Source organism: Somniosus microcephalus, chromosome 24 (genome assembly GCF_052327205.1).
Source record: "Somniosus microcephalus isolate GS21.2 chromosome 24, FLI_Smic_1.0, whole genome shotgun sequence".
Lineage (NCBI taxonomy): Eukaryota > Metazoa > Chordata > Chondrichthyes > Squaliformes > Somniosidae > Somniosus > Somniosus microcephalus.
In genome coordinates this window covers 40,981,952-40,997,203 of record NC_141010.1, presented here as the reverse complement: position 1 = coordinate 40,997,203, position 15,252 = coordinate 40,981,952, and the positions used below count along the sequence as shown (strand labels likewise).

General features: G+C 56.8%; 1 protein-coding gene across 1 annotated transcript in view; it reads right to left on the bottom strand.

Moving 5' to 3' along the window:
* med1 (mediator complex subunit 1) overlaps positions 1 to 7,621 on the bottom strand; it is an 87,897-nt gene extending 80,276 nt beyond the window's left edge. The window contains exon 1 of the mRNA XM_085966557.1: positions 7,387 to 7,621. Coding sequence (XP_085822683.1) covers positions 7,387 to 7,507 — 121 coding nt within the window. The 5' untranslated portion in view covers positions 7,508 to 7,621. The remainder of the gene's footprint in view (positions 1 to 7,386) is intronic.
* Between the last annotated feature and the right edge of the window lie 7,631 nt (positions 7,622 to 15,252).

Sequence of the window (15,252 nt, the reverse complement as noted above, 5' to 3'; positions counted from 1 at the left end):
ACATCCACAAGTACAATTTTATTTGGTAGGATTGTGTCTGGAGATAGTATCGTCATATAACACGGGTAGTTACAGCTCGATCACTAGTGGTGGGTACAATTCAACCTCTAATAACTGCCTTTGCACTTATTTATTTTACCTGAGGAATTCCAGGATCTAGGGTCCATTGGTTGCTGCCAGAATCGCCGATTCTGGTTTATACAATTAGCCTGTTTAAATACAGCTCAGCTCCGCACAAAAATGAATGCAGCTCCGTTTGTGTAAGTGGGGTTGCGGCCTGTCCCACTCTCTTTGGATCATGTGTACCCAACACCTCTCAGCCACAGCGGTGGATGGAGGGGCTCCCCAATCCCCAGCCTGTGCCAAAGAGTTTGTAGAGCTGACGGGCGCTCCACCTGGGGGGGTTCATGGTTCCTAGCTCAGTGAGGGGGGGTTCATGGCTCAGCGAGGGGGGGTTCATGGCTCAGCGAGGGGGGGGTTCATGGCTCAGCGAGGGGGGGGTTCATGGCTCAGCGAGGGGGGGGTTCATGGCTCAGCGAGGGGGGGGTTCATGGCTCAGCGAGGGGGGGGTTCATGGCTCAGCGAGGGGGGGGTTCATGGCTCAGCGAGGGGGGGGTTCATGGCTCAGCGAGGGGGGGGTTCATGGCTCAGCGAGGGGGGGGTTCATGGCTCAGCGAGGGGGGGGTTCATGGCTCAGCGAGGGGGGGGTTCATGGCTCAGCGAGGGGGGGGTTCATGGCTCAGCGAGGGGGGGGTTCATGGCTCAGCGAGGGGGGGGTTCATGGCTCAGCGAGGGGGGGGTTCATGGCTCAGCGAGGGGGGGGTTCATGGCTCAGCGAGGGGGGGGTTCATGGCTCAGCGAGGGGGGGGTTCATGGCTCAGCGAGGGGGGGGTTCATGGCTCAGCGAGGGGGGGTTCATGGCTCAGCGAGGGGGGGGGTTCATGGCTCAGCGAGGGGGGGGTTCATGGCTCAGCGAGGGGGGGGTTCATGGCTCAGCGAGGGGGGGTTCATGGCTCAGCGAGGGGGGGGTTCATGGCTCAGCGAGGGGGGGGTTCATGGCTCAGCGAGGGGGGGGTTCATGGCTCAGCGAGGGGGGGGTTCATGGCTCAGCGAGGGGGGGGTTCATGGCTCAGCGAGGGGGGGGTTCATGGCTCAGCGAGGGGGGGGTTCATGGCTCAGCGAGGGGGGGGTTCATGGCTCAGCGAGGGGGGGTTCATGGCTCAGCGAGGGGGGGGTTCATGGCTCAGCGAGGGGGGGGTTCATGGCTCAGCGAGGGGGGGGTTCATGGCTCAGCGAGGGGGGGGTTCATGGCTCAGCGAGGGGGGGGTTCATGGCTCAGCGAGGGGGGGGTTCATGGCTCAGCGAGGGGGGGGTTCATGGCTCAGCGAGGGGGGGGTTCATGGCTCAGCGAGGGGGGGGTTCATGGCTCAGCGAGGGGGGGGTTCATGGCTCAGCGAGGGGGGGGTTCATGGCTCAGCGAGGGGGGGGTTCATGGCTCAGCGAGGGGGGGGTTCATGGCTCAGCGAGGGGGGGGTTCATGGCTCAGCGAGGGGGGGGTTCATGGCTCAGCGAGGGGGGGTTCATGGCTCAGCGAGGGGGGGTTCATGGCTCAGCGAGGGGGGGTTCATGGCTCAGCGAGGGGGGGGTTCATGGCTCAGCGAGGGGGGGGTTCATGGCTCAGCGAGGGGGGGGTTCATGGCTCAGCGAGGGGGGGGTTCATGGCTCAGCGAGGGGGGGGTTCATGGCTCAGCGAGGGGGGGGTTCATGGCTCAGCGAGGGGGGGGTTCATGGCTCAGCGAGGGGGGGGTTCATGGCTCAGCGAGGGGGGGGTTCATGGCTCAGCGAGGGGGGGGTTCATGGCTCAGCGAGGGGGGGGTTCATGGCTCAGCGAGGGGGGGGTTCATGGCTCAGCGAGGGGGGGGTTCATGGCTCAGCGAGGGGGGGGTTCATGGCTCAGCGAGGGGGGGGTTCATGGCTCAGCGAGGGGGGGTTCATGGCTCAGCGAGGGGGGGGTTCATGGCTCAGCGAGGGGGGGGGTTCATGGCTCAGCGAGGGGGGGGTTCATGGCTCAGCGAGGGGGGGGTTCATGGCTCAGCGAGGGGGGGTTCATGGCTCAGCGAGGGGGGGGTTCATGGCTCAGCGAGGGGGGGGTTCATGGCTCAGCGAGGGGGGGGTTCATGGCTCAGCGAGGGGGGGGTTCATGGCTCAGCGAGGGGGGGGTTCATGGCTCAGCGAGGGGGGGGTTCATGGCTCAGCGAGGGGGGGGGTTCATGGCTCAGCGAGGGGGGGGTTCATGGCTCAGCGAGGGGGGGGTTCATGGCTCAGCGAGGGGGGGGTTCATGGCTCAGCGAGGGGGGGGTTCATGGCTCAGCGAGGGGGGGGTTCATGGCTCAGCGAGGGGGGGGTTCATGGCTCAGCGAGGGGGGGGTTCATGGCTCAGCGAGGGGGGGGTTCATGGCTCAGCGAGGGGGGGGTTCATGGCTCAGCGAGGGGGGGGTTCATGGCTCAGCGAGGGGGGGGTTCATGGCTCAGCGAGGGGGGGGTTCATGGCTCAGCGAGGGGGGGGTTCATGGCTCAGCGAGGGGGGGGTTCATGGCTCAGCGAGGGGGGGGTTCATGGCTCAGCGAGGGGGGGGTTCATGGCTCAGCGAGGGGGGGTTTCATGGCTCAGCGAGGGGGGGTTTCATGGCTCAGCGAGGGGGGGGTTCATGGCTCAGCGAGGGGGGGGTTCATGGCTCAGCGAGGGGGGGGTTCATGGCTCAGCGAGGGGGGGGTTCATGGCTCAGCGAGGGGGGGGTTCATGGCTCAGCGAGGGGGGGGTTCATGGCTCAGCGAGGGGGGGGTTCATGGCTCAGCGAGGGGGGGGTTCATGGCTCAGCGAGGGGGGGGTTCATGGCTCAGCGAGGGGGGGGTTCATGGCTCAGCGAGGGGGGGGTTCATGGCTCAGCGAGGGGGGGTTCATGGCTCAGCGAGGGGGGGGTTCATGGCTCAGCGAGGGGGGGTTCATGGCTCAGCGAGGGGGGGGTTCATGGCTCAGCGAGGGGGGGGTTCATGGCTCAGCGAGGGGGGGGTTCATGGCTCAGCGAGGGGGGGGGTTCATGGCTCAGCGAGGGGGGGGTTCATGGCTCAGCGAGGGGGGGGTTCATGGCTCAGCGAGGGGGGGGTTCATGGCTCAGCGAGGGGGGGGTTCATGGCTCAGCGAGGGGGGGGTTCATGGCTCAGCGAGGGGGGGGTTCATGGCTCAGCGAGGGGGGGGTTCATGGCTCAGCGAGGGGGGGGTTCATGGCTCAGCGAGGGGGGGGTTCATGGCTCAGCGAGGGGGGGGTTCATGGCTCAGCGAGGGGGGGGTTCATGGCTCAGCGAGGGGGGGGTTCATGGCTCAGCGAGGGGGGGGTTCATGGCTCAGCGAGGGGGGGGTTCATGGCTCAGCGAGGGGGGGGTTCATGGCTCAGCGAGGGGGGGGTTCATGGCTCAGCGAGGGGGGGGTTCATGGCTCAGCGAGGGGGGGGTTCATGGCTCAGCGAGGGGGGGGTTCATGGCTCAGCGAGGGGGGGGTTCATGGCTCAGCGAGGGGGGGGTTCATGGCTCAGCGAGGGGGGGGTTCATGGCTCAGCGAGGGGGGGGTTCATGGCTCAGCGAGGGGGGGGTTCATGGCTCAGCGAGGGGGGGGTTCATGGCTCAGCGAGGGGGGGGTTCATGGCTCAGCGAGGGGGGGGTTCATGGCTCAGCGAGGGGGGGTTCATGGCTCAGCGAGGGGGGGTTCATGGCTCAGCGAGGGGGGGGTTCATGGCTCAGCGAGGGGGGGGTTCATGGCTCAGCGAGGGGGGGGTTCATGGCTCAGCGAGGGGGGGTTCATGGCTCAGCGAGGGGGGGGTTCATGGCTCAGCGAGGGGGGGGTTCATGGCTCAGCGAGGGGGGGGTTCATGGCTCAGCGAGGGGGGGGTTCATGGCTCAGCGAGGGGGGGGTTCATGGCTCAGCGAGGGGGGGGTTCATGGCTCAGCGAGGGGGGGGTTCATGGCTCAGCGAGGGGGGGGTTCATGGCTCAGCGAGGGGGGGTTCATGGCTCAGCGAGGGGGGGGTTCATGGCTCAGCGAGGGGGGGGTTCATGGCTCAGCGAGGGGGGGGTTCATGGCTCAGCGAGGGGGGGGTTCATGGCTCAGCGAGGGGGGGGTTCATGGCTCAGCGAGGGGGGGGTTCATGGCTCAGCGAGGGGGGGGTTCATGGCTCAGCGAGGGGGGGGTTCATGGCTCAGCGAGGGGGGGGTTCATGGCTCAGCGAGGGGGGGGTTCATGGCTCAGCGAGGGGGGGGTTCATGGCTCAGCGAGGGGGGGTTCATGGCTCAGCGAGGGGGGGGTTCATGGCTCAGCGAGGGGGGGGTTCATGGCTCAGCGAGGGGGGGGTTCATGGCTCAGCGAGGGGGGGGTTCATGGCTCAGCGAGGGGGGGGTTCATGGCTCAGCGAGGGGGGGGTTCATGGCTCAGCGAGGGGGGGGTTCATGGCTCAGCGAGGGGGGGTTCATGGCTCAGCGAGGGGGGGGTTCATGGCTCAGCGAGGGGGGGGTTCATGGCTCAGCGAGGGGGGGGTTCATGGCTCAGCGAGGGGGGGGTTCATGGCTCAGCGAGGGGGGGGTTCATGGCTCAGCGAGGGGGGGGTTCATGGCTCAGCGAGGGGGGGGTTCATGGCTCAGCGAGGGGGGTCGGGGGGGGTTCATGGCTCAGCGAGGGGGGGGTTCATGGCTCAGCGAGGGGGGGGTTCATGGCTCAGCGAGGGGGGGGTTCATGGCTCAGCGAGGGGGGGTTCATGGCTCAGCGAGGGGGGGGTTCATGGCTCAGCGAGGGGGGGGTTCATGGCTCAGCGAGGGGGGGGTTCATGGCTCAGCGAGGGGGGGGTTCATGGCTCAGCGAGGGGGGGGTTCATGGCTCAGCGAGGGGGGGGTTCATGGCTCAGCGAGGGGGGGGTTCATGGCTCAGCGAGGGGGGGGTTCATGGCTCAGCGAGGGGGGGGTTCATGGCTCAGCGAGGGGGGGGTTCATGGCTCAGCGAGGGGGGGGTTCATGGCTCAGCGAGGGGGGGGTTCATGGCTCAGCGAGGGGGGGGTTCATGGCTCAGCGAGGGGGGGGTTCATGGCTCAGCGAGGGGGGGGTTCATGGCTCAGCGAGGGGGGGGGTTCATGGCTCAGCGAGGGGGGGGTTCATGGCTCAGCGAGGGGGGGGTTCATGGCTCAGCGAGGGGGGGGTTCATGGCTCAGCGAGGGGGGGGTTCATGGCTCAGCGAGGGGGGGGTTCATGGCTCAGCGAGGGGGGGGTTCATGGCTCAGCGAGGGGGGGGTTCATGGCTCAGCGAGGGGGGGGTTCATGGCTCAGCGAGGGGGGGGTTCATGGCTCAGCGAGGGGGGGGTTCATGGCTCAGCGAGGGGGGGGTTCATGGCTCAGCGAGGGGGGGTTCATGGCTCAGCGAGGGGGGGGTTCATGGCTCAGCGAGGGGGGGGTTCATGGCTCAGCGAGGGGGGGGTTCATTTCATGGCTCAGCGAGGGGGGGGTATGGGGGGGGGGTTCATGGCTCAGCGAGGGGGGGGTTCATGGCTCAGCGAGGGGGGGGTTCATGGCTCAGCGAGGGGGGGGTTCATGGCTCAGCGAGGGGGGGGTTCATGGCTCAGCGAGGGGGGGGTTCATGGCTCAGCGAGGGGGGGGTTCATGGCTCAGCGAGGGGGGGGGTTCATGGCTCAGCGAGGGGGGGTTCATGGCTCAGCGAGGGGGGGGTTCATGGCTCAGCGAGGGGGGGGTTCATGGCTCAGCGAGGGGGGGGTTCATGGCTCAGCGAGGGGGGGGGTTCATGGCTCAGCGAGGGGGGGGTTCATGGCTCAGCGAGGGGGGGGTTCATGGCTCAGCGAGGGGGGGTTCATGGCTCAGCGAGGGGGGGGTTCATGGCTCAGCGAGGGGGGGGTTCATGGCTCAGCGAGGGGGGGGGGTTCATGGCTCAGCGAGGGGGGGGTTCATGGCTCAGCGAGGGGGGGGTTCATGGCTCAGCGAGGGGGGGGTTCATGGCTCAGCGAGGGGGGGGTTCATGGCTCAGCGAGGGGGGGGTTCATGGCTCAGCGAGGGGGGGGTTCATGGCTCAGCGAGGGGGGGGTTCATGGCTCAGCGAGGGGGGGGTTCATGGCTCAGCGAGGGGGGGGTTCATGGCTCAGCGAGGGGGGGGTTCATGGCTCAGCGAGGGGGGGGTTCATGGCTCAGCGAGGGGGGGGTTCATGGCTCAGCGAGGGGGGGGTTCATGGCTCAGCGAGGGGGGGGTTCATGGCTCAGCGAGGGGGGGGTTCATGGCTCAGCGAGGGGGGGGTTCATGGCTCAGCGAGGGGGGGGTTCATGGCTCAGCGAGGGGGGGGTTCATGGCTCAGCGAGGGGGGGGTTCATGGCTCAGCGAGGGGGGGGTTCATGGCTCAGCGAGGGGGGGGTTCATGGCTCAGCGAGGGGGGGGTTCATGGCTCAGCGAGGGGGGGGTTCATGGCTCAGCGAGGGGGGGGTTCATGGCTCAGCGAGGGGGGGGTTCATGGCTCAGCGAGGGGGGGGTTCATGGCTCAGCGAGGGGGGGGTTCATGGCTCAGCGAGGGGGGGGTTCATGGCTCAGCGAGGGGGGGGTTCATGGCTCAGCGAGGGGGGGGTTCATGGCTCAGCGAGGGGGGGGTTCATGGCTCAGCGAGGGGGGGGTTCATGGCTCAGCGAGGGGGGGGTTCATGGCTCAGCGAGGGGGGGGTTCATGGCTCAGCGAGGGGGGGGTTCATGGCTCAGCGAGGGGGGGGTTCATGGCTCAGCGAGGGGGGGGTTCATGGCTCAGCGAGGGGGGGGTTCATGGCTCAGCGAGGGGGGGGTTCATGGCTCAGCGAGGGGGGGGTTCATGGCTCAGCGAGGGGGGGGTTCATGGCTCAGCGAGGGGGGGGTTCATGGCTCAGCGAGGGGGGGGTTCATGGCTCAGCGAGGGGGGGGTTCATGGCTCAGCGAGGGGGGGGTTCATGGCTCAGCGAGGGGGGGGTTCATGGCTCAGCGAGGGGGGGGGGGTTCATGGCTCAGCGAGGGGGGGTTCATGGCTCAGCGAGGGGGGGGGTTCATGGCTCAGCGAGGGCGGGGGGGATTCATGGCTCAGCGAGGGGGGGGGTCATGGCTCAGTGAGGGGTTCCTGGCTCAGTGAGGGGTTCCTGGCTCAGTGAGGGGTTCCTGGCTCAGTGAGGGGTTCCTGGCTCAGTGAGGGGGCCCTCTCTTCCCCACACCAATCTCCAGGTTATTTCCAGCTCCTGGCTCCCGGCCCCCCGCCCCCGGTTCTCCTGCCCCTGAAGCCCCAGCTCCCTGTCCCCGGGGCTGCAGCCGCGCTCAGTGGTCCGGCCCGCCCCGGTTACCTGTCGCCTCTTCTTTACTCCTCTCGGCGTGCGACGGCTGGTGCTGGGGTTGCGGCCCGGTCGACGTATCCATGTTGGCGCTGTGACCGTAGGAAACGGGAAGCCCCTGCAGCGCCGCCATCTTCCCCTTCCCTCCCTCGGCACGGCTGGGCCGCGCGGAGTGTGTGCGTCACTTCCGGCGCAGTGAAATCGCGTCACAAGGCGGCTGGGCGGGACCAGCGCCCCTCGAGACCAGGAGCGGTAACTACACCCAGACTACCTGAGTTGCCCAATTTGAATTAATTGGGAAGGTGGTTCCCCTCTTGGTAAAATAATGGAACTTTTCCCAAATAATCTTATCATTACACAGTTCCCCCTCCTGTCCCTCGCAAGACATATTGGCTCTTCATTGGAGCATGGCTCCATGGGCATCAGGTACCCACTGGGAAAGGTGGCACCTCCAACAGTGCAGAACTGCACTGAAGTGTCAGCCTGGATCAAGTTTGGAGTTGGCAAGAGTGCTACTACAACTGAGCCAAGGTTGACAGTGCATTATCCAAGTGTCTATACTTCAAGCATGAGCCTGGACAGAGAGTGTTGGCAGCCTATTGAACTACAGACAGCACCCAATTCAAGCCGGATCTTGTGCTTACCCCACATCCATCCACACGCACTTTCCAGCTAGATTGTACTTTGATTGAGAAACCTAGATGAACCCACAGTGCGAGACTCTACCAAGGTTGAAAGTAGTGGGATAACACCAAATGGAGGAGGTAAGAAGTGGACGATGGAAAACCAGGGAGGAAGGGAAGATCTGAGTAAATAAGCAGTGCAATGCCAAGCCTGGGAGGAAAGAGAAAACTGAGGTGAAAAGGAGATGGGTGACACCAAGCTTTGGAAGAAATGAAGACAGGAAATAACGAGTTCCATAGTTTTGTAAACTAGGGAAAGAATGAGTTGGAGTGGGAAATAGTGCTTTGAGTCTTGATTTCAACACAACGAGGATGCAGGGAGCAGGAAGAACATCTAGGGCAATGTATTTGAGCTTAGAAGAAATATGATAGAAAAGTTCGGAGGAACAATGACTAGCAGTGTAATCTATATTTTGGAAAGACAATATCCATTTTTTTGTTAAAATGTTTCAACTCATTTTTAAAACATTTTGAATCACATTATTATCTTGTAATTACTGCTTACATTATTTTATACAATAAAATACACTGATTGTAGAATTACCCAATAATGATAAACTGTAAGTTATTCGTTATTTGCAATTATAGTCATTAATTCTATGTCCTGGACAGTATTCCTCCCTGAATCAACACCACCAAAAACAGATCAACAAGTCAATCATCTCGTTTGTTTATGGGACATCACTCTGTGCAAATTGGCTGCTGCATTTGCCTGCATAACAACAGTGACCTGCACTTGAAGAATTCATTGATTGTGTTTTGGGAGATTCGAAGCTCAAGATAAAGTGCTATTTAATACAAATTCTTCTGAAACCCTCATCCATGCCTTTGTTACCTCTAGACTTGTCTATTCCAATGCACTACTGGCTGGCCTCCCACATTCTACCCTACGTAAACTTGAGGTCATCCAAAACTCGGCTCCCCGTGTCCTAACTCGCACCAAGTCCCGTTCGCCCATCACCCCTGTGCTCGCTGACCTACATTGGCTCCCCGTTAAGCAATGCCTCGATTTCAAAATTCTCATCCTTGTTTTCAAATCCCTCTATGGCCTCGCCCCCTCCCTACCTCTGTAATCTCCTCCAGCCCTACAGCCCCCCGAGATATCTGTGCTCCTCTAATTCTGCCCTCTTGAGCACCCCTGATTATAATCGCTCAACCATTGGTGGCCGTGCCTTCTGTTGCCTAGGCCCTAAGCTCTGGAATTCCCTGCCTAAACCTCTCTGCCTCGCTACCTCTTTTTCTTCCTTTAAGATGCTCCTTAAAACCTACCTCTTTGACCAACCTGTCCTAATTTCTCCTTATGTGACTTGGTGTCACATTTCTTTTTGTCTTTTAATACTCCTGTGAAGCGCCTTGGAACGTTTTACTATGTTAAAGGCGCGATATAAATACAAGTTGTTGTTGTTGTACAGTGTGAACAGTAAAATGCCTCAATGACTTGGATCACACTGTCAGCCTGCATCTTCACTTAAACAATTTAACATAATCAAACAAAATTTAAAAGCAAGTTCTTTATACAGTGTGAACATACCTGTCAGTATCTCTGCTGATATTAGTTCAGCTCCCTAACACTTGACCACAGTAATTCTTTAAAGTCCCTAATAATGACATCCAGACATTGTACATTTTCCAACAGGGATCCTGAATAGCATCCAGGAGCAGAAATCCTTTTGAGGTCCATTATAGTGGATCCCTCCTGGTGCCGCTGCTGAGATCAGTCAAGTCAGCACAGACCAAGGGTCGAATCAATGACCTTACTGTTCTGCGCGGTTCATTCCACATGCACACAGTGAGTTTACCTGCTGAGCCACTGGGGTAAGCCCAACGGCAAGTAAGGAGTTACAATTTACAAATAACTTTGGCCTGAAGTCAGATCAGCTTCTGATAAAGGATGTGATTTAATTGACTGAATACAAGGTTATGTTTTTTGCATGAATTTTATACTCATGGAGGTGTGTGAGGTTAGTCTTGGCAAATGGAACACTTTCTATGTTGGGCATCCATTTTTGAACACCAGGGACTTTCAGATCAGGTGTAGAACAGTTTGTTGGAGCATAAAGCCCCCTCTACTCTGCCGCACTGTCAGAAGAAGACCACCCCACTATAGCAGAGAAGCGTTCCAGGGGAAGCTAGATAAGCACATGAGGGAGAAAGGAATAGAAGGATATGTTGATGGGGTGAGATGAAGAGAGCTGGGAGGAGGTTCGTGAGGAGCATAAAGACCGGCATGGACCTGTTGGGCTGAATGGCCTGTTTCTGTGCTGTAAATCAGTGTAACATTTTCCACAGAAGCCATCTTGTGTTTTTCTGAGTCAGGGAGACAACTTAGTGTTAATTAGTGATGAATTATGAGCCATTTTGTGGTGGGCAGTCCATGGCCCACTGGGAACTAAATTGAGAATGTTCAAACTAATTTCATGTAGGACCTTCACAGCAGCAAATAGAGAGAAACCTTCATCCCATTGGTCTGGGTTGGATTTGAACACATCTTGATTTGTTAGCTCTCATTAGATCTCCAATTAAAGAAAATGTTGTCTGAATCCTTTGACACAGTTTATGAAGCTGCATTATTGTTACCATTCATCAAATGAAACAATTACATTATCTGTTTGCCTATGAGGTGACATTTTGTTCACACTGGGGGAAAAAAACAGCACAATATCTCTACCTTTTACCTTTGAAGCTGAATCGCTATTTGAACAACATGGTGCAATGAGCTACAAAGCACAATATCACTGCCATACCTTCAATTTAGTGCTGTATTTGTTAGAGCTGGTTCAGTTGTAGAAGCCACTTCTAAAACAGAGGAGGACAACATCGAAATTCTAACCGTAGAGCTGAGCAAAGTAGTAGTGACCTAAGTGTACAAGCCACCTGGCACAGATTTCAGCTTCTCTAACCCTGTACCCAACCTGCACAATAAACCACAGATCATCATTGGAGACTTTAATAGCCACAGTACCCAATGGGGGTACAAGGAGACTAACAACGATGGAGAAGCAGTCGAAGAATGGATGGACGCTAACCAGCTTAGTCTCATCCACGATCCTAAATTGTCAGCCTCCTTCCACAGTGCCCGCTGGAAGTGTAGATATAATCCAGATCTTGCCATTGCCAGCAACGACATTGCTGGCCTCTGCAAGAAGCTTGTCACAGGCCTAATACCACAGACACAACACCGTCCTATTGGCATCCAGGTAAATGCAGCAGTGTTACCAACCGTCGCACCATTCAAAAGGCGCTTCAACTTCAAGAAGGCCGATTGGAACGGTTTTACACGAGCACTTGACCGCAAGGTTAAACGCATTAAACTACTACCTGAGCACTACAACCTCTTTGCAAAAGATGTCCAAAAAACAGCTAGAAGGAAGATCCCCCGAGGTTGCAGAGTACACTACATCCCTGGTCTCACCAAGGAGAATGCTGAAATCTACTGGGAGTATGTCTCAATGTTTGAATCTGACCCCTTCTCAGAGGAAACAATATCTACCAGTGAGAGGGTGATGTTAAGTATCTCAAGAACGTCAAAACACCTGGAACACCTTGATAGAGACAACAGATCTTACAAAAAACAGCAAGACGGCATGGTCTCTCATACGCAAACTTGGAGGTGATCCCAAGAAAGCTGCCCAACATCCAAATGTGTCTGCTAACCAAGTTGCACACCAATTGCTCCTAAATGGAAAAATCAACAAGAAACAACCAAGAGCACAACTAGATAGGAAGAAGTACAGCGATGATCCTGGCTTCACTAGACCATTCACCATGGAAGAGCTGGAAACTGGTATATCTAGTCTAAAACACGGGAAAGCAATTGGTCTTGACAACATAGCAACGGAGAAGATAAAGCATTTTGAACAGAAAGCAAAGAAATGGCTCCTACAATTGTTCAACCACTGTCTGGCAACACACAAGCTACCTAATATCTGGCAGAAGGCACATGTAATAGCACTATTAAAGCCTGGAAAAGATCCCTCAGATCCTAAGAGTTTTCGGCCAGTTTCACTGCTTTGCCACACCTATAAGCTGTTTGAATGCCTGATACTCAATAGGATAGCACCAACTGTAGATGAGAAGATCATTCCAGAGCAAGCAGGTTTCCGCCCCGGCAAATCAACAACAAGCCAACTGCTCAACCTCACACAACACATCGAAGATGGTTTTGAGCAAGGGATGGTAACAGGTGCTGTTTTTGTAGACCTGTCAGCAGCATACGATACAGTGAACCATCGACGTCTCCTCTGCAAGATTCTAGAGATGACAAAAGAGATTCACTTAACAGAGCTGTTAGAAAGCATGCTTCAGAATCGCCGGTTCTATGTTGAACTAGGTGGGAAGCGCAGCAGGTGGCGTATTCAGAAGAATGGTCTTCCTCAGGGAAGCGTGCTTGCACCGCTGCTGTACAACATCTACACGAATGACCAACCTATAGACGGTGTTACACGCCGTTTAATATATGCTGATGACTTATGTGTCACTGCCCAAAGCACTGATTTTAACACCGTGGAGAAAACGCTTTCTGAGGCCTTGGAGGGACTAAAATCCTACTATGAAGAAAACCACCTTCGCGCAAACCCATCAAAGACGCAAGTTCGTGCATTCCACCTCAGAAACAGTGAAGCCAAACGCCAGCTGAAAGTAACCTAGTGTGGAACAACACTGACGCATTGCGAGCACCCTATCTACTTAGGAGTCACCCTTGACCGATGCCTCACCTTCAAGAACCACATCGAGAAGACAAAGGCAAAAGTGAGCGTACGAAACAACATCCTGAATAAGCTCACTAACACAAGATGGGGAACAAGCCCGAAAACATTGCGAACTAGTGCACTTGCTCTTTGCTATTCCACTGCCGAATACGCCTGCCCTGCATGGGAAAGGTCTACTCATGCCAAGAAGATGGATGCCGTTCCGAATGCAAGCTGCCGATTTATCACAGGTTGCTTAAAACCAACAAACACCAACAGCCTATATATCCTGGCGGGTATCGCTCCCCCTGATATAAGAAGAACGGTATCCAGCAAGAAAGAGTGACTCCGTCAAACATCAGATGAGAGACATCCTCTGCATTGTCATACACCTACACCCAGCCGCCTAAAGTCAAGAAAGAGCTTCATGAACAGTGTTGTTCCATTACAATCAACCTCATCTGAAGCCCGCATCGCCTTGTGGAAAGACCGGCTCGCCAGTCTTGAACAACCCCCAGCGATGGAAATTTTACTTGATGAAAGCCTTCCCCCAGGAGCTAATTGCAACTGGACAACCTGGAAGTGCCTTAACAGACTTAGGACCGGTGTAGGTTGCTCAAAGGTGTCACTAAGCAAATGGGGATATTCAACAAGCCCGACAACTTGTGAATGTGGAACTGAGGCACAGACTATGCAACATCTCCTGCAACGCCCATCGTTAGAGGAACCCTGCACTGTTGCAGATCTTGCCAAATCCAACAACAAGGCGCAAAAATGTGTCCAGTTCTGGCTGGGCTATGTATAGACTGTCCGTGGACACGATAAGAAGAAGAATTTAATCGATGTTCAGAGAAATTGCACAAGATGGGTTTCACATGACTTTACACTCAGATTGCTGCCTCCCTTCTTTGGCCACCTTTGCGCCCGGGTGGCCCTGGAGATGGAGCATGCGGTGTCCGCCGGATGGCTTGAGGCCTTCCGCGACCGGTGGGCGCCGCAGGGACTGGAGTGCATAATCAGCCCGGACAACACAATTTTAATTTGATTTGTTAAGTTTCATTTAAAGTTTTGTTAATTTACAGATAATTTGTTTACGTACCCAAACTAAAAGAGCACACTTAGATTGCTGCCTCCCTTCTTTGGCCACCTTCGCGCCCGGGTGGCCCTGGAGATGGAGCATGCGGTGTCCGCCGGAACGCTTGAGGCCTTCCGCGACCAGTGGGCGCCGCGGGGACTGGAGTGCATCATCACCCCGGCCAATCAAATTTTAATTTAATTTGTTAAGTTTTATTAAGTTACAGAAAATTTGTTTAAACACTCATTCAAAAAGAGTACACTCAGATTGCTGCCTCCCTTCTTCGGCCACGTTCGCGCCCAGGTGGTCCTGGAGATGGAGCATGCGGTGCCCGCCGGCACGCTCGAGGCCTTCTGCGACCGGTGGGCGTCGCGGCGACTGGAGTGCATCATCACGCCCGGGAATACAATTTTTATTGAATTTATTAAGTTTCATTTAATGCTTTAAGTTAAGTTACAGTTTTATGGTTTTAACCAGAAGAGTACACGCAGATTGCCCTTTGCTCACATTATGGGGTAGGTTTTCCTGGTCCTGCGCTCGGGCATACTGGATTATCTGGGCACAGTGAGTACAGGAAAATCGGGCGGGAGGAGCACACTCCCATAAAAGATCCTGCCTGATTTTCCGCCCATTCATTTAAATGGATTGAGAAAAAGGAATGTCTTTCAGAAATTGATCCCTCTTTCTGCCATCTCTTAAAACTGCCGAATCCGATGGTTTAACGGGTATTAAACATAAGGATGGAAATTTCCCCCGTCAATGTTCCTGACACACAGCCAGCCCCTGATTGTCTATCCATTACATTATTGGCTGGGAAATCACAGGCTGGTGACGTGGAATTTCCGGATATGCACAGGCTCGAAGGGCTGAATGGCCTCCTCTGTGCTGTACTATTCAAGGATTCTGTCCTATTCTAGGTGCTGCTGGCATGCACTAGGAGCACTGAAGCAGAAGCTATGGGCTGGATTTTCATTCAGAAGTCGGGAAGGAGGCGGGACTACAACTTTCGGGTTTTAGTCCCGCCTCCATCGAGATGCGGCCAATCCACGCGATTTTCCCTTGATTGACCTTGTTGAGCCCGCCCAGCGGGCTCAGCAGGCCAATTAAGGGCCACCCGGCAACAGGTGACATCACAGGCTGAAATTTCATCTGTCAGGACGTGTTGACAGATGAAATATCAGTGTTTCACAGCTGTTTGAAGCTGTCAAACACTGACAGTCTTACTTCTAACCTGAGTCCTTCTACGCAGACTCAGTTAGAAATCTCGCCGGCACTGAAAGCTGCAGGCTGTCACTTTTGACAGCTCGTGGCCATTCTGCTTTCTGTGCCGGCTGAATGATGGACTCCCGAAGCCTAGAGGAAGAAAGGCTGTAAAGGTAAGTACGGGTAATTTAAACTTCTTTACACACTTTTGACACACCAAACACACTTA